The sequence below is a fragment of the Pseudophryne corroboree genome, chromosome 3 (genome assembly GCF_028390025.1).
Source record: "Pseudophryne corroboree isolate aPseCor3 chromosome 3, aPseCor3.hap2, whole genome shotgun sequence".
In the NCBI taxonomy this organism is placed as follows: domain Eukaryota; kingdom Metazoa; phylum Chordata; class Amphibia; order Anura; family Myobatrachidae; genus Pseudophryne; species Pseudophryne corroboree.
Genome location: NC_086446.1, coordinates 150,431,811 through 150,459,162, shown reverse-complemented (window position 1 = coordinate 150,459,162; position 27,352 = coordinate 150,431,811). Strand labels below are relative to the sequence as shown.

Here is a 27,352-nt window from a genome sequence, read left to right as displayed (position 1 = left end):
TGCTCATCTTCTAGAGGGCCGCAGATTCGGCATTCGGGACTGGGTCCTGGTGGCCACGGATGCCAGCCTGCGAGGCTGGGGAGCAGTCACACAGGGAAGGAATTTCCAGGGCTTATGGTCAAGCCTGGAGACATCTCTTCATATAAACATTCTGGAACTAAGGGCCATTTACAATGCCCTAAGTCAAGCGAAACCCCTGCTTCAGGGTCAGGCGGTATTGATCCAATCGGACAACATCACGTCAGTCGCCCACGTAAACAGACAGGGCGGCACGGGAAGCAGGGGGGCAATGGCAGAAGCTGCAAGGATTCTTCGCTGGGCGGAAAATCATGTGATAGCACTGTCAGCAGTGTTCATTCCGGGAGTGGACAACTGGGAAGCAGACTTCCTCAGCAGACACGACCTTCACCCGGGAGAGTGGGGACTTCACCCAGAAGTCTTCCACCTGATTGTAAACCGTTGGGAAAAACCAAAGGTGGACATAATGGCGTCCCGTCTAAACAAAAAACTAGACAGATATTGCGCCAGGTCAGGGGACCCTCAGACAATAGCGGTGGACGCTCTGGTAACACCGTGGGTGTACCAGTCAGTGTATGTGTTCCCTCCTCTGCCTCTCATACCAAAAGTACTGAGAATCATAAGAAGGAGAGGAGTAAGAACTATACTCGTGGTTCCGGATTGGCCACGAAGGACTTGGTATCCGGAACTTCAAGAGATGCTCACGGACGAACCGTGGCCTCTACCTCTAAGAAAGGACCTGCTCCAGCAGGGGCCTTGTCTGTTCCAAGACTTACCGCGGCTGCGTTTGACGGCTTGGCGGTTGAACGCCGGATCCTGAAGGAAAAAGGCATTCCAGATGAAGTCATCCCTACCCTGGTCAGGGCCAGGAAGGACGTAACCGCAAAACATTATCACCGCATTTGGCGAAAATATGTTGCGTGGTGGGAGGCCAAGAAGGCCCCTACAGAGGAATTTCAACTGGGTCGTTTCCTCCATTTCCTGCAAACAGGACTGTCTATGGGCCTAAAATTAGGGCCCATTAAGGTTCAAATTTCGGCCCTGTCGATTTTCTTCCAAAAGGAACTGGCTTCAGTGCCTGAAGTTCAGACATTTGTAAAAGGGGTACTGCATATACAGCCTCCTTTTGTGCCTCCAGTGGCACCTTGGGATCTCAATGTTGTGTTGAGTTTCCTAAAGTCACATTGGTTTGAACCACTCACCACTGTGGACTTAAAATATCTCACATGGAAGGTGACGATGCTGTTAGCCCTGGCTTCAGCCAGGCGTGTGTCAGAACTGGCGGCTTTATCATATAAAAGCCCTTATTTAATATTTCATTCTGACAGGGCAGAATTGAGGACTTGTCCTCAATTTCTACCTAAGGTGGTTTCTGCATTTCACATGAAGCAACCTATTGTGGTACCTGCGGCTACTAAGGACTTGGAGGATTCCAAGTTGCTTGACGTGGTCAGGGCCCTGAAAATATATGTTTCCAGGACGGCTGGAGTCAGAAAATCTGACTCGCTGTTTATCCTGTATGCACCCAACAAACTGGGTGCTCCTGCTTCTAAGCAGACGATTGCTCGTTGGATTTGTAGTACAATTCAGCTTGCACATTCTGTGGCAGGCCTGCCACAGCCAAAAAATCTTAAAATGCCCACTCCACAAGGAAGGTGGGCTCATCTTGGGCAGCTGCCCGAGGGGTCTCGGCTTTACAACTTTGCCGAGCAGTTACTTGGTCAGGAGCAAATACGTTTGTAAACTTCTACAAATTTGATACCCTGGCTGAGGAGGACCTGGAGTTCTCTCATTCGGTGCTGCAGAGTCATCCGCACTCTCCCGCCCGTTTGGGAGCTTTGGTATAATCCCCATGGTCCTTACGGAGTCCCAGCATCCACTAGGACGTCAGAGAAAATAAGAATTTACTTACCGATAATTCTATTTCTCGTAGTCCGTAGTGGATGCTGGGCGCCCATCCCAAGTGCGGATTGTCTGCAATACTGGTACATAATTATTGTTACCAAAAAAATTCGGGTTATTGTTGTAGTGAGCCATCTTTTATAGAGGCTTCTCTATTATCATGCTGTTAACTGGATTCAGATCACAAGTTGTACAGTGTGATTGGTGTGGCTGGTATGAGTCTTACCCGGGATTCAAAATCCTTCCTTATTGTGTACGCTCGTCCGGGCACAGTATCCTAACTGAGGCTTGGAGGAGGGTCATAGGGGGAGGAGCCAGTGCACACCAGGTGATCCTAAAGCTTTCTTTAGATGTGCCCTGTCTCCTGCGGAGCCGCTATTCCCCATGGTCCTTACGGAGTCCCAGCATCCACTACGGACTACGAGAAATAGAATTATCGGTAAGTAAATTCTTATTTTTACCAAATTGACCCTACCAGTAACAGTCAGGGGCAGAGTCCCCCAAACCTTGACCTTCGAGCTGAGATGCACCGTTTGCAGCATAATATTAAGCGAAACATAGGGTCATTCGATACCCATATACCCAGGTATTTGAAAGAATCAACCCATTTAAGTGGGGTATGGATCAATGGGGCCACCGGGACCGGGCCTCTAAGTGGCGTAATGGTGGATTTATCTTAGTTAATTATGAGCCCGGAGAAGCGTCCGTACTCTGTTATCAAATCAAGGATTTTAGGCAGGGAGGAAACATAATCATCCAAGAAGAGCAAAAGGTCATCAGCATATAACGCTATCCTGTCCTCTCTTGCACCCACTTTAATACCCACTATATCTTGAGTCGCTCTAATCAAACATGCCAGTGGCTCAATAGCGATGGCAAACAGAGTCGGGGACAGAGGGCAGCCTTGTCTCGTTCCCCAGGACAGGGGGAAGGAGTTCGAAACAAACCCGTTCACCGAGACTCTGGCCATGGGCAGGAAGTACATTAATTTAACGTTACTGATAAAGTTGGGGCCCATGCCAAACCTTCTCATAGCCTCCCAGAGGAAGGCCCACTCCACCGAGTCAAAGGCCTTAGCGGCATCTAAAGAGGCTATAACGGCAGAGCAGTCCTCCCCCCGAGAAACCTGGAAATGAGTGAACAGACGCCTCAAATTAACAGCAGTGGACTTACCAGGCATGAAGCCTGTTTGGTCAGGGTGAATAATTTGGGTGATGACCCGGTTAAGTCTGGAAGACTTAACCGGGCTAGGATTTTAATATCCGTGGGCAGCAGGGAAATAGGACGGTATGATTCAACCCTCCTGGGGTCCTTATCTGGCTTGGGAATCACAATAATCAAAGCCTCCGCCATAGACGGGGGAAGCGCACTTTGGGCAAAAATTTTATTGAATAAATTAAGCAACCGAGGGGCAAAAAATTTCGTATGCTTCTTATATAGTTCTGATGGAATGCCATCAAGGCCAGAGGCCTTACCATCCGGGGAGGCAGAGATCGCCATCTCAATTTCCTCCAATGACAAAGGAGCATCGAGAAGAGCCCTGGTCTCACTGGAGACACGGGGCAACTGGATTCCACCCAAGTAGTCACACAGTTCTAGCGGGGAACATGTCAATTTGGAACTGTATAGTGCTTGATAGTATGAGACAAATTCCGCCCCAATCTGGGGGGTGCGGTCCAATACTGACCCATCCGAATTCAAACCTTCCACCACAGTATGAGAGGAGAGGTCCCCTCTCGCACGATTAGCCAGATAAGAGCCCGGTCTATCCCCGGTAGCATACTGGGCATGCGAGGAGAAGAGAAGTCTGTGCTGGGCTTTCCCCAACAGGTACTCCTTCCATTCACCCTGAGCATGGAGCCCCACTAACTTAGAGGCATCCAAGCCATCTCGCACATATTTCATCTCTGAAACAACAACCTGGGCCTCCAGTTCAGCTTCACGTTTCCTAAAGGAGAATTTAAGACTCCCTACCCGTTTAATCAATGTTCCTCTCAAAAAAGCCTTAGGTGTCCCACAGCAGAGACATATCCGTGGTGTCGTCATGTATAACAAAGAATTCTAACCAGCTTGCCTCCAAGTCGGATCCCTCACCCATATGCGTCAGCCAAAAAGGATTACATTTCCACACTGCTTGGCCTCGCTGACAGTTTAGGTCAATATGCAACGATATAGGGGAGTGATCCGAAATACCCCTGGTCTCATATCTGACATTTTGAACTTTGGGCAAAAGCTCCCGAGACAGGAGAGCCAAATCTATCCTAGAGAAGGAAGAGTGAGAATGTGAAAAACATGAGTATTGCCTCAAATCGGGATGCTTCAATCTCCAGGGGTCAACCAAACCCAACTCAGAGACAGTATCTGCGAATGGGGATCGCTTGGGCTGTGGGTTGGAGGATGCCGTAGACAGCCTATCCATCTTGTGGTTTAAAACATTGTTGAAGTCACCCATACAGATAACGGCTACCCCAGGGGGTGCAGCCATAAAGGCAGATGCCTTTTTAAGCACGTCATGCGAGTATGGAGAGGGCACATACATAGCCAACAATAATAGGGGGACGGAGTTGATTTTACACTTGAGAAACACATATCTACCCCATTGATCCATTTGCACAGAATCAAGCGCAAAGGGAACAGATTTTTAATTAGGATCGATACTCCCCGGGACGCTGCGGTATGCATGGAATGGAAAACCCAGCCCACCCAAGGTTTTTTAAGGGACATAATCTTAGTACCCAATAAGTGGGTCTCCATCAGGCAAATTATATCCGAGGCATAATGCTAAATCTGTCGAAGCACCAGGGAGCGCTTAACTTTGTCATTGATCCCCCGCACGTTCCACGACAGAAACTTAACCAAAGCCATAGCAAAGCATTGCTGTAGTGTTGCAGACTACCCGCGGCCAGCCACCTCCAGCAACTATCAAAAGAAATACGCCCGCAGCTAGATGCGACATAAACATAGCAGAAATAAGCACAGTGCACAGCAAAAAACAAACCAATATGAACAGCCTAAAATAACCCCCACCCCCGCCCCGTATACCACCTAAAACTTGCAGCATACCTGGTTCCCTAACGAACAAAATTCCCTAAATACCAACGGTACCAGCTAAGGCAGAGAACACCTTCACATACTCCGCTGATACCAAACAAAACCAAATTCCTATATCCAAAAAGAGGGCCAAGAATATAATGACATTAAGACAGGAGAATCTCCCAGCTAAGCTTGAATCCCCCCTCCCCCCCCTAGACCACTACACCCACCCCAACTAATTCTAATTAACAGTTTAACCCCTGAACACTGTGCATCAGGACAAACGTCTAGTGTATAGGGCCTAATAACAGCACTGAAGTAACAACTAATAGTCTCCCCTTCCCCACAGAGCCACCCGGTCCTACCGAAGGCCTACATAAGCCACGAGAGCCCCTACATGCATAACATAGCAGCACAACATAAAACAACAACATGAGAAACCCCCACCCGAAACCACATTGCAAAAATAACACAGCAGAAATTCAAGGAGTAAAACATTGGCTAGTAGAGGAGCTAAATGCAGGAGTTCAATCAGCGGCTAACGCTCTCCGGGCAGGAAAGCGTCGGTCCAGCCACACTGACGCCTCGCGGGGAGTCGTGAAGAATTTAGTCTCTCCGTCTGAGACCACCCGCAGTTTGGACGGGAAGAGCATGGCATAAGGGATATTCAGTTCTCGCAACCTGCGCTTCACTGGGACAAACTGAGCTCTATCCTTTTGAACGTCAATAGCAAAGTCAGGAAAGACTGAAATCGGAGATCCGTTCCACTTAAGAGGACCCTTAGTGCGGGCCAGTTTCAAAATCACATCTCTGTCACGATAATGAAGGAGCTTGGCTATGAACGTACAGGGAGGTGCCCCTGGAGGTAGCGGACGCATCGGGACTCTGTGAGCGCGCTCCATTGCAAAGTGTGAGGTAAACTCCTCCGCCCCAAACGCATCCAACAGCCAGCGCTCAAGGAATTTCTCGGGGGAGGCACCCTCCTCCTTCTCAGGAAGGCCAATAAAACGGACATTGTTCCGTCGCAGTCTCCCCTCCATATCCGTCATCTTCTTGTGTACCTCCGTCATCTGAGACTCCAGAGCAGAGGTGCGTCTACCGAGTGACGTATCTTCCAGCGTGGAAATGCGCTTTTCAACTTGTCCGACCCTCTCCCGCACTCGCTGAAGGTCTTGGTGTATAATGGAGAGGTCCGCCTGGACCTGACCGATCCTATCGGCCAGGTGGGCCTCGCTGGCGGTGACTGCATCTAGGACCTTCTGCAGCGCAGCATCCGAAGCTTCCACAAATGAGGAGCTATTGGAGGGTGACGGTGAGGAGGCCAAATGTGCATCCCCCCCACGCTGTGTCCGAGCCGGAGGGTTTCTAGCAAACTTTTCTAATTTCGCTGCCGCGGCTGCGTTACTTTGGTGCTGTCGGACCATCATAGCTGACTGGACGAGGGAATCAGGGAGTGTAGTATATCGGGACTGTCCAGTCGTCGCCTGTTAGAAGTATAGTATATCAAAACTGTCCAGTTGCCGTCCAAGAAAGTGTTTAGTATATCAAAACTGACCAGTGACTGCTTGTGGGCACGGTATATCAAAAGCCCTCTCTCCAGCCGCTGTACAATGGAGATGGAGAGTGCACAAAATGGCGGCCAAACTTTGTCCTGCAGCAGTTAACCCACCCAGTCCCAGGGGACCTCCAGGTATCAGACAGGGCAGCAGGCACATATACAGAGGAAGGTTGACCCACCAGGGGTAAATGCTGGTATAATAAGTGTCTCCTGAGGACGTGGGGCAACAACATTGCACAATGGCACACAGAGAGGCAGACCTCCCAGGCCGCTCGTCGCCGGCCCCGCAGCGCGGTCCAGAAGATCAGCAGGGGAGCCAGAGGGCAGATGCCAAAGCCGCAGGGAGGAGAGCAGCGGCCGGACACGCTGCGGCGTCTCAGCGGGAGACCCAGCAAGCACTCACCCAGGCAGATGCAGGGGCAGACGGAGCCTCAGACACGGGGCCGCAGGAGGTAGGAAGACAGGCAGGGCAGCGGCCGGGCAGCGCGGGTAAACTGGAGAGCGGCGTCCCACGTGACAGAGCAGACCGGAGACACGGCACACATAAACGTCCCGGCCGCAGCGGGAGACGGGCGAGCGGGACCCAGCACAGCACAGGGGCTCCTTCACACCTTCAGGCAGACAATGGGGTGGTTTTCGGGCCCAGGGGGGGGACACAGGATACAATCAGGATAATGAAGCTGGAGAGACACACAGCCTGTGTGCTACTCCATGTCTGCCAAAGCCACGCCCCTCCACCGTCAAGGTTTGCACCAGATGGAATATCTGGAGAGGGCAGCTCAGCTGTAGAATGGATGTACAAATGGATAGAGCTGGCAAATTTACTCTGGTTGTCAAGGCTGTTCGTAGCTGTGCAAAACGCATTTCTCCGTTTCCCAAGCACAACAGTTTCATCAGAAGGTGTCCTGTCGTCCACCCTTTCTGATTTTTCACCATGACCGGGCAGTTCTTTGAACTTGCCCAGGTTATTTGCTTAAGGTGGGATCATCTTTCCACCTTAACCAGGAGATTGTGGTTCCGGCTTTCATCTCTTCTGGTTTGTCATCCAAAGAGCCATCTTTGGATTTGGTACGGGGTCTCCGTATTTATGTGGAAAGGACTGCCTCTATCAGGAGGTCAGATTCCCTTTTTGTACTTTTTGGTTTTCATAAACGTGGCTGGCCTGCGAATAAGCAGACCTTGGCCAGATAGGTTAGAATGGTGATTGCACATGCTTATGCACAGGCTGGACTCCCAGCTCCTGCTGCTATCATGGCCCATTCTACTCGGTCTGTTGGTTCTTCTTGGGCGGCCCGCTGTGGCGCGTCCGCAGAACAGTTGTGCAAGGCGGCTACGTGGTCCTCAGTGATCACGTTTATTAGGTTCTATGCCTTTGATACTTCTGCCTCCCAGGATGCCTCCTTTGGACGCCGGGTTCTTGTGCCCGCTACTGTGCATCCCCTCCCATGAGGAACTGCTTTAGGACATCCCCGATGTTATTCCCTGTGGAATACCAGTGTACCCAGCTGCAGAAAAAGAGATTTATGGTAGACTTACTATTGTTAAATCTCTCTCTGCGAGGTATACTGGTTTTCACAGGGCGCCCAACCTGACGCACTTAGCTTTTTTGGGTTTGTATGGCAATAGCCGCTAGTCCCTTCTCCTGTCGTGAGAATGTGGTTCTATGTGAGTAACATCTTCCATCTCTCATACCTGCTACTGTATTGGACTGGTTAACAAAACTGAGCTCCAGTGCCTGGAGGCGGTGCAGTGCATCCTGGGAACAGTCAAAGCTTTAGCCTGTTGGGGCGTCGGATCAAGATCCAACTCTACACCCCCGATGTTATTCCCTGTGGAAACCAGTGTACCTCACAGAAAGAGATTTAACAATGGTAAATCTACCATAAATCTCCTTTTTCACATAGATCGCGCTCAATAGTATTGGGTCTAGCCGTGCAAAATGGCTAAATCCGACTAAAGTATTGGGCGCGATACGGAAAGTGTGTGAAAAGCCTGTCTTTTCGCACATTTCTGCTCACCCCCTCAGGAGGGAGTGAGCAGAAATGATGGGTGTCCACAGTATGCGTTGCCGAACAGAGCAACAATTGAACTGCTCTGTTGGGTGCAGGGCTCAGTTGAAACAATTGAATCCCCCCTCCCCCATAAAGGTGCACTTGTATCCAAGCTACATTCTTTGGAGGGTGTAGGATGAAGTGTTCCTAAAACAGACTTGCAATAGCAGGATCGCAGGGATTAGAGCAGTTCCTGTGCTGTCACCGTGGTTCTTAGAGTTGGTTCCCACAGGTGACTGATTCATTTGTTTTCTCTGTTCAGGCAAAAGTGGAGCTCAATGGGAGCCTGGAGCACTTAAATTGCTCCGCTGGGCCCGCATTGATTAGCACCGCTTATGGAACATTTGAATCCCCCCTTCCCTATCCCCCTAGGGTCTGCTACAGCCTTTTCCCACTCCAGCTTTTACTCTTTTTCAGAGAGGTGTTTTGTCCTTGTTCTATAGGTAACCTGGCAAGTCCCAATTGAAATTCATCCTCCTTTTGTGGAGAATTTTTTTTTGTCTTTTCTCAACTTTAATAGGAAGCATGTCCAATGCTCAGAAATCCCTGGCTAAGATGAGGTCTAGGTTCCCAACCTTGGTGCTCCATATTATTGTATGTTTACATTGTCAGAATAACCTCTGAGATAGCCACTCACTTGTGCACTACCTGCTTCACACCACAATCCTAGTCATCATTCCCAGTGGCTGAATCCCCTGACCAATACCTGATCCAGGGTTCAGTCCCTCGTATGGTCCCTGAAGAGGATCAGTTTCCTGCAGATTATTCCTGACTATGGTCAAAGAAGGACATCTCTTATTTATAACTTTTATCCTCTGTTTTATAATAGGACGTAAAAAACATCTGACGGCAATTATGCCAAACCTGCATTCAAACATACACTAAATAAAAGAGCATTACAAGATGTTCCAGAATTTGCTCTTGACACATTGGATAATTGCCATTAGAAGTGTGCATTGATTGCAGCCTGTATTTTTTTTTTTCTTTTTTCTTTTTTTTAGCACATGTACACAAAATGATAGCCTGGTGTGTCATGGGTTAATCTATACAGGTGATAGGAGAAAATATACACTTTAACAACAAGTCCCATGCAGCGTTCCCACGATCTGAAACCTACAGGTCATTTCCAATCCAGGGACCAACCTCTTGGCTAATGTGCAGAGTGCAGGCTGTATTCCCTACCTACTGTCTTTGTAATGGAGAGCCCAAGTACCCCCCCTCCACCCCTGATAATTTTTCTCTGGATAAGTCGGTGATGGATCCATGCATAAGTGAAGAGGCAATACTAGTCTAGACAACTAGGCTGCCCCATGGTAGATCAGTCCCTGCAATTATCTGTGACATAAACTGTGCTTTTAGTCCTGAGCATTCATAGAGAGTAAGGTTGAGAAACAAATTCATAGTGTTCAGTATTTCATAAACCCTAATTGTGTTGGCCCAGAGGAGAGAAAACCAAAGACTCTAGTGTGGCAACTGACGATTTATCTTCAGTGGGAAAAGGTGAATTGTCCATTAACTACTCACATGGTGAGGAATTATGCTGGTTATCATAAAGGACCCTTTCCAGTTTTCCTAAAACACCTGGAGAGCAGATGCAGCTAGACTGTAATAGCTTGGACTAATTGCGTTACATACAAGGCATAAGTTATTGTCTGGATCCTCTGCCAGTCTTCTGGTGGAGCACAGCAGCCTCTGGCTAAAATCTTGGTTTGTGGACTATACTTCTGAAAGGTCCTCTATGCTGCCCTTCTCAGGGAAGGCTGTCTCCAGACCTGGACAGAGGAAGATTATTGGTGGGGACAGTTCCTTCCTCTAACAAAGTCTAAACATTTGCTCGCCTTGGTGTGAAGGCCCTCCTAGTTATTTTCAGGCTTTCCTAACTTCCCATAGAGAGTTGCTTTCGACATTCCACCATCTATGCCCCATATTGCTGAAGGATAAAAGTGGATTTTTTTGATTGAACTGTTCTATCCTATTCTTCAAGGCTTTTAATGGATTTGAGTACTGTGTGTTCACCGGCCTTAGTGTGTAAATTGCAAATGGATGGAGATCACGGTTTTAGAGGAGGAGTTGTTTTTTGTTGTTGTTTTTTTTTTTTTGGGGGGGGGGGGGGTTTAAATTAAGCTATAACCCGTTCTCTGACCTATTTCTCCCCCCAAGGAAGGTATGTCATGGTGATTATAAAAAAACATTCCCATCACCTACTTTACTCTGAAGTCCTATAAATATACCAAGTCACTTTTCAGAATTAGCCTCACTTAATTGTTGTCTCATAGATCTCTTTTTTGCAGCCTTAAACATTCTAGTATATGCACTTGCTGTTTGTGTTTTACTTTTGATAACTGAGTCTTCACTACTCTGCTTTTAGTCCCTTGAAGATGGTGATGGCTTCCCTGACCTGGAGGAGGATGAAGACATTGACCAGTTTAATGATGACACCTTTGGAGCAGGAGCAATTGGTGAGAGGGGCAGGGGGTTTGAACCAGGGCAAGGGAGAATTCCCACATATTTTATTTTGTTCTACAAAGGAGTAATGTTAAAAAAACAAAGGCTGCCATCTCACCATATCTCATCATTGTTAGCAGCATATTATGTCTATTATTATATAAAGACTATAGAATTTTCCTTTAACTGTTTTTGTAGCAGATTCCTGGAGCATAAAAAAAAATCTGTTTACGTAATTTATCGAGATCACTTTGCTAAAAAAAAAAAAAAAAAAAAAAAAAGGTTGTGCGTCTACCTGGCTCTTTGAGAAATTAAGTAAGCGTCGAGTTTTTTGAAGGAAAACATTGACAAATGGATCCAAAAGGATTAGGGATCATTGACCCTTATTAAGTACCATGTGTCGATACATTAGAGCAGGTTAGTCCCTTTCCTGTGATGAGACCACACAGAAACCTTTGTATGTACCCAGTGATTGCTGGCAACATACATATTGCTCAGTCAGGCTGTTATTGTAGTTAGAGCGCATATATCTTGTGTGTAAGATGGATATGCAGTGGCGTCACAAGGTGGGTGCGGGGGGTGCGGCCCGCACCCGGGTGTGACGCCTGGAGGAGGGTGACACCAAATGTCAGCTCCTCCGCACTGACAGGAACCAGGTGCTGCAGTGAGAAAGTCTCCTACAGCACCCGGCTGTTGTCACAGAAGAGGAGCCGACAGCGGACGGAGACTGGCTCTGGGGGAAGCCCAGCATTTCCGGAGATGCTGGGCACGCCCCCAGAGTGACGATTCTGGGATCCCCGCGAAGCCACGCCCCTAAATACAAGACCACGCCCCTTTTTTGCCGCGATCACATCAGGGGCGCGCACCGGGTGTCACCACACCCGGTGACGCCTCTGTGGATATGTATATTTGTTAAGCACAATCTTTGGTTCTTCTCAGTCAGAAGAACAAACTGCACTCTCTAGGTAGCAAAGCATCTTGTGGTGGTGATAGCAAGCATTAATTTTTTTTGTTTATTTAAAGTGCAGAAAGCCTGTACTTTAAAACGTTATTAGTAACATCCACTGATTATGTCAGTAAGTGTTGTACAGTGTGGTGCTTATGGGCCTAACTCAGACCTGATTGCAGCAGCAAGTTCTCTAATAGGCAAAACCATGTGCAGTGCAGGGGAGGCAGATGTAACATGTGCAGTGAGAGTTAGATTTGTGTGGGGTGTGCTGAAACTGGAATCTAAATTGCAGTGTAAAAATAAAGCAGCCAATATTTACCCTGCACAGAAATAATATACCCCACCCAAATCTAACTCTCTGTACATGTTATATCCTCCCCTCTGCAGTGCACATGGTTTTGCCCATTAGAGAACAAATTTGCTGCTGTGATCAGGTCTGAATGAGGTCCTCTGTCTTTATAATGAAAAGAAATGCCAAAGGGGTTATTATCAAAAGCTGGAGACAGATAACATAGTGAAAGATAAAGTACCAACCAATCAGCTCCTACTGTAATACCCCTTTTTAGACCAAATATAGCGGGTCGCACTCAGGAGCCTGACACGGAAGCTTCCTGGACGCGCCCTGCCTCAGGCCCCTCACCACTGCACTTTCCAACCCAGCATATTGCATGTGAACTCCAAGCACCACCCGTACATACTGTGGACGCGACCTGGGTCCCGTTTACACGGCACAATTTGCCAGGTTGAATCCGTGTTCACCCCCGCAATCTACCCGAGTTGGAATACCGGGTCACTGGACCCGGATTTTTCCAACTGGGCCCTTTTGCACCAAACAGCAACACTGATTATGCACGCTTATGTGCAATAACCCGTGTTACAAGATGGCAGTGTAAAAGGGGTATTACTGTCCTTTTTCAAACACAGCCTGTAAAAGAGTTAGCTGATAACAAAGACATCCACACATACATACTTGGCAACCATCTAAACATAATGACTTGCATATAGTTATATAATTATGTTACTTGGATTAAGAAACTTATCCCTCAAGTTCAACCTGTCTTCCTACAAAATCTCCATTTGATCCTAAGGAATACTAAAAAATAATGCAAATCTGAATAATGGAAGGAGCTAGATGTTTACAGTCGGACCACAAGGATTTTCAGGTGTTCCCCACAAATAAAGCTGACACAGGCTGGTTACCACCACTTCCTCCAGGTTGTAAAACTTCACATACAGTATGCAACGACATTGAAGGACCATATTGTTACCAAAAGATTTGAATAAAGGATACATTAGTAACAACAGAGACATACATGTTTAAGTTGATTTACCTAGTGATGAATTCAGTTGGCGGTGACATGTTCACTCAACTAAATTTGCCCGGCGGCGGGATCTCACTTAAAGCTGTTTACTACCTCATAGGGTAGCGAGCACTTTTGAGCAAAAGAGGTGCGAATCAGCCAGTTGGTGGGAATTGGGTTGCAGCTGCCAGCTTCTAAACACTGCGGCACCTTCGTCCACAATTGAATTTGCATGGAATCATTGTGTTGCTTTAAGGACAGCTAGTTACCTTTTCTCTGACGTCCTAGTGGATACTGGGGACTCCGTAAGGACCATGGAGAATAGACGGGCTCTGCAGGAGACTGGGCACTCTAAAAGAAAGATTAGGTACTATCTGGTGTGCACTGGCTCCTCCCTCTATGCCCCTCCTCCAGACCTCAGTTAGAATCTGTGCCCGGCCAGAGCTGGATGCACCTAGTGGGCTCTCCTGAGCCTGCTAGTAAGAAAGTAATTGTTAGGTTTTTTATTTTCAGTGAGATCTGCTGGCAACAGACTCACTGCTACGTGGGACCGAGGGGAGAGAAGCAAACGTACCTGTTCACAGCTAGGTTGCGCTTCTTAGGCTACTGGACACCATTAGCTCCACAGGGTTCGAACACAGGCAGAGGTCCTCGGTCGTCCGTTCCCGGAGCCGCGCCGCCGTCCCCCTCGCAGAGCCTGAAGATCAGAAGTTGGTGATGAAATCGGTGGCTGTAGACTCCTGTCTTTATTAAGGTAGCGCACATTGTTCCCACTGCACACCACACACTCCGGTCACTGATGGGTGCAGGGCGCTGGGGGGGGGGGCGCCCTGGACAGCAATAAGAATACCTTTGGCATAAAAAAGACACATAATACAGTCTGTGACTGTATATGTGTAAAACCCCCGCCATTTTTTAGTCGGAAACAGCGGGACAGAAGCCCGCCGCTGAGGGGGCGGGCCTTCTTCCTCAGCACACCAGCGCCATTTCTCTTCACAGCTCCGCTGGAAGGACGCTCCCCAGGCTGTCCCCTGCAGTCTCCTGGCACTAAGAGGGTAAAAAGAAAGGGGGGGCACATAAATTTAGGCAAAAGGTGTATTTATACAGCAGCTATTGGGAAAAATTCACTTCTGGTAGTGTGTATCCCTGTGTTATATAGCGCTGTGGTGTGTGCTGGCATACTCTTTCTCTGTCTCCCCATAGACCTTGTGGGGTCCTGTCCTCAGTCAGAGCATTCCCTGTGTGTGTGCTGTGTGTCGGTACGGCTGTGTCGACATGTTTGAGGAGGGTTACGTGGAGACGCAGCAAGTGCAGATAAATGTGGTGTCGCCCCCGTCGGTGCCGACACCTGATTGGATGGATATGTGGAAGGTCTTAAATGACAATTTAAACTCATTACACAAGAGATTTGATGATGTTGCTGCCGGGGGACAGCCGGGCTCTCAACCCGGGCCTGCCCAGGCGCCTCAGAGGCCGTCAGCGTCTCAAAAACGCCCACTATCTCAGTTGGTTGACACAGATGTCGACACGGAGTCCGACTCCAGCGTTGACGATGATGAGGCACTAGTACAGCCCAAAATGACTAAGGCCTTCCGATACATGATTATTGCAATGAAAAATCCTTGAACAATTACATGAAACAGTTCAAGTTCAAAATGGAATCGCTCAGAGCGGTCATTGCCAGCCTGGAAGAGGGGGATTTTATGGTATCTCTAGACATCAAGGATGCGTACTTGCATGTCCCCATTTATCCGCCTCACCAGGAGTACCTCCGGTTTGTGGTACAGGACTGTCATTACCAATTCCAGACGTTGCCGTTTGGTCTATCCACGGCACCGAGAGTCTTTACCAAGGTAATGGCGGAGATGATGGTACTTCTCCGGAAGCAAGGAGTTACAGTTATCCCGTACTTGGACGATCTCCTCATAAAGGCGAGGTCCAGAGAGCAGTTGTTGATCAGCGTAGCACACTCTCAGGAAGTGTTGCTACGGCACGGCTGGATTCTGCATATTCCAAAGTCGCAGCTGATTCCTACGAGGCATCTGCCCTTCCTGGGCATGATTCTGGACACAGAACAGAAGAAGGTATTTCTCCCGGAGGAAAAGGCTCAGGAGTTAGTGACCCTGGTCAGGGATCTCCTGAAACCAAAGCAGGTGTCGGTGCATCACTGCACGCGAGTCCTGGGAAAGATGGAAGCGTCATACGAAGCCATTCCTTTCGGCAGGTTCCATGCCAGGATCTTTCAGTGGGATCTGTTGGACAAGTGGTCCGGATCGCATCTTCAGAGGGCCAGGGTGTCTCTTCTGTGGTGGCTGCAGAGTGCTCTTCTTCTCGAGGGCCGCAGGTTCGGCATACAGGACTGGGTCCTGGTGACCACGGATGCAAGCCTCCGCGTATGGGTGGCAGTCACTCAGGGAAGAAACTTCCAGGGGCTGTGGTCAAGTCAGGAGACTCGTCTGCACATAAACATACTGGAATTAAGGGCCATATACAACGCCCTGAGTCAAGCGGAGCCCCTGCTTCGAGACCAACCAGTGCTGATTCAGTCAGACAACATCACGGCAGTCGCCCATGTAAACCAACAGGGCGGCACAAGAAGCAGGGTGGCGATGGCGGAAGCCACAAGGATTCTTCGTTGGGCGGAGAATCACGTACAAGCACTGTCAGCAGTGTTCATTCCGGGAGTGGACAACTGGGAAGCAGACTATCTCAGCAGGCACGACATCCACCCGGGAGAGTGGGAACTTCATCAAGAAGTCTTCGAGCAGATTGCAAATCGGTGGGAACGGCCACAGGTGGACATGATGGCGTCCCGCCTAAACAAAAAGCTAAAAAGATATTGCGCCAGGTCAAGGGACCCTCAGGCGATAGCTGTGGACGCACTGGTAACTCCGTGGGTGTTCCAGTCGGTATATGTGTTTCCTCCTCTTCCTCTCATACACAAGGTACTGAGAATAGTAAGAAAAAGAGGAGTGAGAACGATACTCATTGTTCCGGATTCGCAAGAAGGACTTGGTACCCAGAACTTCAAGAGATGATCACAGAGGACCCATGGCCTCTGCCTCTCAGACAGGACCTGTTACAGCAGGGGCCCTGTCTGTTCCAAGACTTACCGCGGCTGCGTTTGACGGCATGGCGGTTGAACGCCGGATCCTAGCGGAAAAGGGTATACCGGATGAAGTAATTCCTACGCTGATAAGAGCTAGGAAGGATGTGACAGCAAAGCATTATCACCGCTGTGACCGGAGAGACTAACCAGCCACACGTGAAATGGCCGCCGCGGCACTGTAGGGGTTAACCCCTAGTGCCCGGCGCCATTACAAGGACAATGGGCGCTTGGCGCCACTTTTAAACTGTGCACTGGTGCTAAGCGCCATCTTTAAATGTAGTGTGGGTGCTAGGCACCGGGTATTTAAAAATATATTTAATACTGTGTGTTTAAGGCAATAGGCACAGTTGTAAGATTGCACATTTACATTGCATGCAAATGCCAGCACTTAGAAGGAATGTGTAAGCTGTGTTGGTTTTAAAATACATTTACGTTTGTGGACAAATGGCTTGGAAGCTTCTCACCTAGAAATTGAGATGCTGATGACCCTGGCACCTGGAAAGGGGTGTATAGACAAGCCATTTCTTTGAGATTGAGATGTGTCCCTGTGTAACTTTATAGACACATGCAGGTGAAAGGATTTGTTGCTGTCTTCTCTGAATATTGTGTGAACTGGGTTTGCATGGAGATGTTAGAGGAGACAGGAACATGTTAATCAGATTGTGTTTCACAAATGCAAACTAGTGGGTTTCATTCAACAACAGTTTGATGTAACATTTCTTAGGCTGCATTATGTGTGATGCAGATTATGTTTAATTTACAGTATAAGAACGTTGTCTATGTGTGAGAAGGTGAATGCAATTGAAATGCAAGTTACATTTACATTTGTGAAAGACAGGAAGATGATAATCAGATTGTGTTTGGGAAAGCACACCGGTTTGATTATATATGAAGAGGAGCAGGAATGTGCTTTATCTAATTCTTAACTTATGAAATGTTACTTGTATTTCTTTATATTTTCTGCGATAACCTGATTGGTTGGAGAAAACAGGGAGGGCTTACCCCCCTGTGGTACTGTGTGTAGAACTGAGATAAAAAGAGGATGCCTGTGAGCCTCCAGGTAGTATTGTACCATCTTATTCTGCTGAAACATCTGATTGTATGCTGTTGCCCCTAGCAATAGGGAGGAGCCTTTTTAAAGGTTATTATCATTGAGCAAATAAACATCATTGCCTCAAGAAGACTGCTTCATCTTGTGACCTACAGGGTTAGGCCAAACCTAGCCCCGTCCTCCGGCTGTCCAGGGAAGCACCTAAACGTCTCCAAGTTCCGCCTTCCGCCAGCTACCGGTAGATGCCTAGCAAGTGGCTAGTGGGGATTCGTCAACACCACACAGGTGTGGTAAGGCAGTGCGTCGGCACATACAGAGCAGAACCGTGGTTCCAAACGCCACGGCCGGTTAGGAGTTTGGTGGTGGCAGCATAAACCCGCCCACAGCACAGTGGGTGGAGTCAGTAACAGGCGGTTACTGACGGTAAGCGGGAATCCCCTATGTGGTCAGGCCTTGTGTGACTTGACCTTCCATTCTGTGCGCAGCCAACGGGACGCGAAAGCGGCAAGTGCTTTTGTACGGGACCGTCCTGTCACAACCGCATATGGCGGAAATATGTTGCTTGGTGTGAGGCCAGGAAGGCACCTACAGAGGAATTCCAGTTGGGTCGTTTTCTGCATTTCCTACAGTCAGGTGTGACTATGGGCCTCAAATTAGGGTCCATAAAGGTTCAGATCTCAGCCCTATCCATTTTCTTTTAAAAAGAACTGGCTTCACTGCCTGAGGTTCAGACGTTTGTAAAGGGAGTGCTGCATATTCAGTCTCCTTTTGCTGTTTATTCTGTATGCAGCCAACAAGGTTGGCGCTCCTGCTTCGAAGCAGACTATTGCTCGCTGGATCTGTGGCACGATTCAGTTGGCTCACTCTGCGGCTGGATTACCGCATCCAAAATCAGTAAAAGCCCATTCCACAAGGAAGGTGGGCTCTTCTTGGGCGGCTGCCCGAGGGGTCTCGGCTTTACAGCTTTGCCGAGCTGCTACTTGGTCGGGTTCAAACACATTTGCTAAGTTCTACAAGTTTGATACCCTGGCTGAGGAGGACCTTGAGTTTGCTCATTCGGTGCTGCAGAGTCATCTGCACTCTTCCGCCCGTTTGGGAGCTTTGGTATGATCCCCATGGTCCTTACGGAGTCCCCAGCATCCACTAGGACGTCAGAGAAAGTAAGAATTTACTCACCGGTAATTCTATTTCTCGTAGTCCGTAGTGGATGCTGGGCGCCCGTCCCAAGTGCGGACTACTTCTGCAATACGTGTTTATAGTTATTGCTTACTAAAGGGTTATTGTTATGAGCCATCCGTTGATTGAGGCTCAGTTGTTGTTGTTCATACTGTTCACTGGGTATGGTTATCACAAGTTGTACGGTGTGATTGGTGTGGCTGGTATGAGTCTTACCCTGGATTCCAAATCCTTTCCTTGTAGTGTCAGCTCTTCCGGGCACAGTTTCCCTAACTGAGGTCTGGAGGAGGGGCATAGAGGGAGGAGCCAGTGCACACCAGATAGTACCTAATCTTTCTTTTAGCGTGTCCAGTCTCCTGCGGAGCACGTCTATTCCCCATGGTCCTTACGGAGTCCCCAGCATCCACTACGGACTACGAGAAATAGAATTACCGGTGAGTAAATTCTTATTTCTCTGACGTCCTAGTGGATGCTGGGAACTCCGTAAGGACCATGGGGAATAGCGGCTCCGCAGGAGACTGGGCACAAAAGTAAAGCTTTAGGACTACCTGGTGTGCACTGGCTCCTCCCCCTATGACCATCCTCCAAGCCTCAGTTAGATTTTTGTGCCCGGCCGAGAAGGGTGCACACTAGGGGCTCTCCTGAGCTTCTTAGTGAAAGTTTAGTTTTAGGTTTTTTATTTTCAGTGAGACCTGCTGGCAACAGGCTCACTGCATCGAGGGACTAAGGGGAGAAGAAGCGAACCTGCCTGCTTGCAGCCAGCTTGGGCTTCTTAGGCTACTGGACACCATTAGCTCCAGAGGGACCGAACACAGGCCCAGCCTCGGAGTCCGGTCCCAGAGCCGCGCCGCCGGCCCCCTTACAGAGCCAGAAGCAAGAAGAGGTCCGGAAAAATCGGCGGCAGAAGACATCAGTCTTCAACAAGGTAGCGCACAGCACTGCAGCTGTGCGCCATTGCTCCTCAGGCACACTTCACACTCCGGTCACTGAGGGTGCAGGGCGCTAGGGGGGGGCGCCCTGAGCAGCAATGTAAAACACCTTGGCTGGCGAAAATACACCACATATAACCCCCAGGGCTATATGGATGTATTTTAACCCCTGCCAGAATTCACCAAAAAGTGGGAGAAAAGGCCGCCGAGAAGGGGGCGGAGCCTATCTCCTCAGCACACGGGCGCCATTTTCCATCACAGCTCCGCTGGAAGGACGTCTCCCTGACTCTTCCCTGCAGTCCTGCACTACAGAAAAGGGTAAAAAAGAGAGGGGGGGCACTAATTTGGCGCAGTTTTGATAATAACAGCAGCTATAAAGGGAAAAGCACGTTATATAGTGGTATTCCTGTCTATATATAGCGCTCTGGTGTGTGCTGGCATACTCTCCCTCTGTCTCCCCAAAGGGCTAGTGGGGTCCTGTCCTCTATCAGAGCATTCCCTGTGTGTGTGCGGTGTGTCTGTACGATTGTGTCGACATGTTTGAGGAGGAAAATGAGATGGAGGCGGAGCAATTGCCTATAATAGAGTTGTCACCCCCTAGGGAGTCGACACCTGAGTGGATGAGCTTATGGAAGGAATTGCGTGACAATGTCAGCTCTTTACGAAAGACAGTTGACGATATGAGACAGCCGGCTACTCAGCTTGTGCCTGTCCAGGGGTCTCAAACGCCATCAGGGGCTCTAAAACGCCCGTTACCTCAGATGGCAGACACAGACACGGATACTGACTCCAGTGTCGACGATGATGAGACAAATGTGACTGCCAGTAGGGCCACACGTTACATGATTGAGGCAATGAAAAATGTTTTGCATATTTCTGATAATACAAGTACCACTAAAAAGGGTATTATGTTTGGTGAGAAAAAACTGCCTGTAGTTTTTCCTGTATCCGAGGAATTAAATGAAGTGTGTGATGAGGCGTGGGTTTCCCCCGATAAAAAACTGATAATTCCTAAAAGGTTATTGGCATCATACCCTTTCCCGCCAGAGGATAGGGCACGTTGGGAAACACCCCCTAGGGTGGATAAAGCGCTCACACGCTTGTCTAAACAGGTGGCACTACCCTCTCCTGATACGGCCGCCCTAAAGGAACCTGCCGACAAAGCAGGAGAATATCCTAAAATGTATATACACTCACACGGGTGTTATACTGCGACCGGCAATCGCCTCAGCCTTGATGTGCAGTGCTGGGGTGGCGTGGTCGGATTCCCTGACTGACAATATTGATACCCTAGATAGGGACAGTATATTACTGACTATAGAGCATTTAAAAGATGCATTTTTATATATGCGTGATGCGCAGAGGGATATTTGCCGACTTGCATCAAGAGTTAGCGCGCTGTCCATTTCTGCAAGAAGAGGGTTATGGACGCAGCAGTGGTCAGGTGATGCGGATTCCAAAAGGCACATGGAAGTATTGCCTTATAACGGGGAGGAGTTATTTGGGGTAGGTCTATCAGACCTGGTAGCCACGGCAACTGCTGGAAAATCCACATTTTTACCCCAGGTAGCCTCTCAACATAAGAAGACGCCGTATTATCAGGCGCAGTCCTTTCGGCCCCATAAGGGCAAGCGGGCAAAAGGCTCCTCATTTCTGCCCCGTGGCAGAGGGAGAGGAAAAAGGCTGCAGCACACAGCCAGTTCCCAGGAACAGAAGCCCTCTCCCGCCTCCGCAAAGTCCTCAGCATGACGCTGGGGCTTTACAAGCGGACTCAGGCACGGTGGGGGCCCGTCTCAAGAAGTTCAGCGCGCAGTGGGCCCACTCGCAAGTGGACCCCTGGATCCTTCAGGTGGTATCTCAGGGGTACAAATTGGAATTCGAGACGTCTCCTTCTCGCCGTTTCCTAAAGTCTGCTTTACCGACGTCTCCCTCAGACAGGGAGGCAGTATTGCAAGCCATTCACAAGCTGTATTCCCAGCAGGTGATAATCAAGGTACCCCTCCTGCAACAGGGAAAGGGGTATTATTCCACACTGTTTGTGGTACCGAAGCCGGACGGCTCGGTGAGACCAATTTTAAATCTAAAATCCTTGAACACTTACATACAGAGGTTCAAATTCAAGATGGAGTCACTCAGAGCAGTGATTGCAAACCTGGAAGAAGGGGATTATATGGTGTCTCTGGACATCAAAGATGCTTACCTACATGTCCCAATTTACCCTTCTCACCAAGGGTACCTCAGGTTTGTGGTACAGAATTGTCACTATCAGTTTCAGACGCTGCCGTTTGGCTTGTCCACGGCACCCCGGGTCTTTACCAAGGTAATGGCCGAAATGATGATACTCCTTCGAAGGAAGGGAGTTTTAGTTATCCCTTACTTGGACGATCTCCTGATAAGGGCAAGATCCAGGGAACAGTTGGAAGTCGGGGTAGCACTATCTCAGATAGTGTTGCGGCAGCACGGTTGGATTCTCAATATTCCAAAATCGCAGCTGATCCCGACGACACGCCTTCTATTCCTAGGGATGATCCTGGACACAGTCCAGAAAAAGGTTTTTCTCCCGGAGGAGAAAGCCAGGGAGTTATCCGAGCTAGTCAGAAATCTCCTAAAACCAGGCCAAGTCTCAGTGCATCAATGCACAAGGGTCCTGGGGAAAATGGTGGCTTCCTACGAAGCAATCCCATTCGGCAGATTCCACGCAAGAACCTTCCAGTGGGATCTGCTAGACAAATGGTCCGGGTCGCATCTTCAGATGCATCGGCGGATAATCTTGTCACCAAAGACAAGGGTGTCTCTCCTGTGGTGGTTGCAGAGTGCTCATCTTCTAGAGGGCCGCAGATTCGGCATTCAGGACTGGGTCCTGGTGACCACGGATGCCAGCCTGAGAGGCTGGGGAGCAGTCACACAGGGACGAAATTTCCAGGGCTTGTGGTCAAGCCTGGAGACATCACTTCACATAAATATCCTGGAGCTAAGGGCCATCTACAATGCTCTAAGCCTAGCAAGACCTCTGCTTCAAGGTCAGCCGGTGCTGATCCAGTCAGACAACATCACGGCAGTCGCCCACGTAAACAGACAGGGCGGCACAAGAAGCAGGAGGGCAATGGCAGAAGCTGCAAGGATTCTTCGCTGGGCGGAAAATCATGTGATAGCACTGTCAGCAGTGTTCATTCCGGGAGTGGACAACTGGGAAGCAGACTTCCTCAGCAGGCACGACCTCCACCCGGGAGAGTGGGGACTTCATCCAGAAGTCTTCCACATGATTGTGAACCGTTGGGAAAAACCAAAGGTGGACATGATGGCGTCCTGCCTCAACAAAAACTAGACAGGTATTGCGCCAGGTCAAGGGACCCTCAGGCAATAGCTGTGGACGCTCTGGTAACACCATGGGTGTACCAGTCAGTGTATGTGTTCCCTCCTCTGCCTCTCATACTCAAGGTACTGAGAATTATAAGACGGAGAGGAGTAAGAACTATACTCGTGGCTCCGGATTGGCCAAGAAGGACTTGGTACCCGGAACTTCAAGAGATGCTCACAGAGGACCCGTGGCCTCTACCTCTAAGAAGGGACCTGCTCCAGCAGGGACCCTGTCTGTTCCAAGACTTACCGCGGCTGCGTTTGACGGCATGGCGGTTGAACGCCGGATCCTGAAGGAAAAAGGCATTCCGGATGAAGTCATCCCTACCCTGATCAAAGCCAGGAAGGATGTAACCGCACAACATTATCACCGTATTTGGCGTTAATATGTTGCGTGGTGCGAGGCCAGGAAGGCCCCTACAGAGGAATTTCAACTGGGTCGTTTCCTGCATTTCCTGCAAACAGGACTGTCTATGGGCCTAAAATTAGGGTCCATTAAGGTTCAAATTTCGGCCCTGTCGATTTTCTTCCAGAAAGAACTGGCTTCAGTTCCTGAAGTTCAGACGTTTGTCAAGGGGGTACTGCATATACAGCCTCCTTTTGTGCCTCCAGTGGCTCCTTGGGATCTCAATGTAGTTTTGGGGTTCCTAAAATCACATACGGACAGGGCAGAATTGAGGACTCGTCCTCAATTTCTCCCTAAGGTTGTTTCAGCGTTTCACCTGAACCAGCCTATTGTGGTACCTGCGGCTACTAGGGACTTGGAGGACTCCAAGTTGCTGGATGTAGTCTGGGCCCTGAAAATATATGTTTCCAGGACGGCTGGAGTCAGAAAATCTGACTCGCTGTTTATCCTGTATGCACCCAACAAGCTGGGTGCTCCTGCTTCTAAGCAGACTATTGCTCGTTGGATTTGTAGTACAATTCAGCTTGCACATTCTGTGGCAGGCCTGCCACAGCCTAAATCTGTAAAAGCCCATTCCACAAGGAAGGTGGGCTCATCTTGGGCGGCTGCCCGAGGGGTCTCGGCTTTACAACTTTGCCGAGCAGCTACTTGGTCAGGGGCAAACACGTTTGCTAAATTCTACAAATTTGATACCCTGGCTGAGGAGGACCTGGAGTTCTCTCATTCGGTGCTGCAGAGTCATCCGCACTCTCCCGCCCGTTTGGGAGCTTTGGTATAATCCCCATGGTCCTTACGGAGTTCCCAGCATCCACTAGGACGTCAGAGAAAATAAGAATTTACTTACCGATAATTCTATTTCTCGTAGTCCGTAGTGGATGCTGGGCGCCCATCCTAAGTGCGGATTGTCTGCAATACCTGTACATAGTTGCTGTTACAAAAATCGGGTTTTTTGTTGTTGTGAGCCATCTTTTCAGAGGCTCCGCTGTTATCATGCTGTTAACTGGGTTCAGATCACAGGTTGTACGGTGTGATTGGTGTGGCTGGTATGAGTCTTACCCGGGATTCAAAATCCTTCCTTATTGTGTACGCTCGTCCGGGCACAGTATCCTAACTGAGGCTTGGAGGAGGGTCAAAGGGGGAGGAGCCAGTGCACACCAGGTAGTCCTAAAGCTTTACTTTTGTGCCCAGTCTCCTGCGGAGCCGCTATTCCCCATGGTCCTTACGGAGTTCCCAGCGTCCACTACGGACTACGAGAAATAGAATTATCGGTAAGTAAATTCTTATTTTTTTTCTCTAGCATCCATAAGGGATATTGGGGGAAACTAGTATGATGGGGTATAGACGGGGTCCAAAGGAGCCAGTGCACTTTAAATTTCCATAACCGGGTATGCTGGCTCCTCTACTCTATGCCCCCTCCCACAGGTAGGTAGTTTAGAAAAAAGTGCCCTCAGGAGAGGATGCACATCTCTGCAGCTCCAGAGTTTTCTTCAATTTCATCTTAAACTTTTATTATTTTCAGTATGCTGTCTGCGCAACAGTATACCTGCGCCATGAGGGTGAGGGGGAAGGGGGGGGGGCGGTCACCAGCCTTAAGAGGTGCATAGCTGCTTCCCCACTGCAGGACCACCGTCATGCGTGGTGGTGGTTCAGGGCGGCACTGCGCCTTGGCTGCCGCATCACGCCGCACACCCCTAACGCTGCCTCAAGGTGACATCGGTGGTGACAACAAACCGGGAGCTCTGCTAGGGGGGTCTCCCGGATCAAAGTGCGGCTGACCACGGGTATGGCATATGGGACCCTCCTGGTCCCCCATGTAGAACTGGCACAAAAGGGCTTGACTACCACTTGTGATGTTTTTAAGCTATAAAAGAGGCTTTTCCAGTATAAATAATCATTATAGCTCCGGTGCCATTAGAGGGGGCGGAGCCAACTCAGCGGGACCTGAGGCATTTTGGCACCTTCCTCTGCTTACAGCAGCCATCTACAGCACACACAGCACTTCCTGCCTCACAAGACTCGTTGGAAAACTGGTGTAGCAAAGGGGAAGAGCCGCTTGTGTACACTATCCTGATCCTCTGTAGGACTTACATTTTTAGTGTTTACTGTGTTTAGGAAGCTGACACCCTCACTGGGGCTGTGCAGCTCAGGGTGTGCTGGTGTCCTCTCTCATCTGTGTCTCCTCTCACATACAGTAGGGCAGGCTTGCATTATAACGGTCTGTGTGAATGTGTGTGTTTTTGTGCTTACTGTGAAATATGGGTAAACACAAGCTGTGCAGTGTATGTCACACCAGATTCTCTCCATTATATAATGATTCTGTTTCATGTGAGCAATGCAGTGAGTCTTCACAAATCAGTGGGGCTAGGGGAGAGGGTCCAGAGCCCCACTGGTTAGGGTCTCTTAAGACTGTGATGTCCGCTATATCTTCCCAACTCACTGCTAATGTGCAGAAGACTCAGCCCTCCTCTCTCATGCAGGTCCTCAGAAGCGTGGTTTACCTGCTCTGCTATGAGATTCAGATGATGCTATTCCAGCTGATGGGGATGACCTGGATCCCATTAGTGGGGATCTGGATTCTACTTAGGGTATTGAACCCCTCATTTTGGCTATACGGGACGTGTTAAAGCTCCCTCTAGAGGACGCTGCAGCCGACCTTTCACAAAGACCGGTCATTGCAGGTTGCTGGATGACCCATGCTATTCATCCTCTCGCAGGGTATGCCCTTATTTACTATGGTAACCCTCCTGAAGCACGTTCAGGACACTACCCGTGTCCTCTGTGATTCCCTCAAGGAGATGGGGAAAATGAATGCTCGGACGTCTGCCATGGAGCTGTTGGCGCGCAGGGCCTTGTGGATGCGTCAGTGGATTGCGGACGCAGAATCCAAACGTAATGTGGAATCACTCCCCTTTTCTGGGGAATGGCTTTTTGGGGTTGGACTGGATGCATGGTTTCCAAAGTTACGGCTGGGAAATCCACGTTTCTCCCCTCTGGGGCCCCGCCGGTGAAACGCTCCTATCCGGGACCGTCTGTCCAGTCCTTTCGGTCTCGCACATTTTGAATGAAAGCCAGAGATGCCTCCAATGCGGTTAGAGGCACCAGAGGTAAGTCCAGAAAACCTGCAAGTACCAGTTCTCAGGAACAGTCCACCAGATCTGCTTACACGAAGGCCTCAGCATGACTGTGCCCACCCGCCCTGAGGGGATCTCGAGGCGGGAGCCCTACTGCGTCACTTCAGCCGCTGCCAGGATGTTTGGATCAGGGAGCTCCTTTCTCAAGGCTACAAGCTGGAGTTCGACATTACTATTCCCCCCTCCGCCGCCCGACAATTTTTCAAATCAAGCTTACCAGCTTTGGAGGATATGCAAGTTACGTTGCAACAGGCTATCCGAAAGTTGGTCCAGTACCGCGACGTGGCAAGCGATTTTACTCAAACCTGTTTGTGGTGCCGAAGCCGGCCGGTTCGGTCAGACCCATTCTGAATCTGAAATCCTTGAATCCTCATTTGAGGGTGTTCAAGTTCAAAATAGAATCCCTTCAAGCAGTGATTGCAGGCCTGGAAGAACAGTAATTTATGGTCTCCTTGGAGACTCCTATCTCCATATTCTGATTTGGCCTCCTCATCAAGGCGTACCTGCGGCTTGCCCTGCTGGACAATCACTTCCAATTCCAGTCACTGCCCTTCTTCCTGTCTGCAGCCCCGAGGGTATTCACGAAGGTGATGACTGAGATGATGCTTTAACTCTGGGTCCAGGGGATCAATGTAATCCCTTATCTGGATGATCTTCTGATAAAGGCAAGATCCAGGGAGCTTTTGTTGCTCCACATCGACCGCACCATCAGTCTTTCTGTCCAACCATGAGTGGATCCTCAACTTACAGAAGTCCCACCTAAAGTCAACTCAGAGGCTCCTGTTCCTGGGGATGTTGCTGGATACTGTGGCCCAGAAGGTTTTTTCTACCAGAGGACAAGGCGAAAACACTTCAGGAGATGGTGCTCCGGCCTACTCGAGTGTCCGTACAGCTCTGCATAAGATTGATGGGATAGAGGGTTGCCTCATACGAGGC

The 27,352-nt window shown here is 49.3% G+C and overlaps 1 protein-coding gene across 1 annotated transcript in view; it reads left to right on the top strand.

The window, feature by feature from the left end:
* Positions 1-27,352, top strand: part of PATL1 (PAT1 homolog 1, processing body mRNA decay factor) — a 209,955-nt gene that overhangs the window by 29,142 nt on the left and 153,461 nt on the right. The window contains exon 2 of the mRNA XM_063958491.1: positions 10,931-11,021. Coding sequence (XP_063814561.1) covers positions 10,931-11,021 — 91 coding nt within the window. The remainder of the gene's footprint in view (positions 1-10,930; positions 11,022-27,352) is intronic.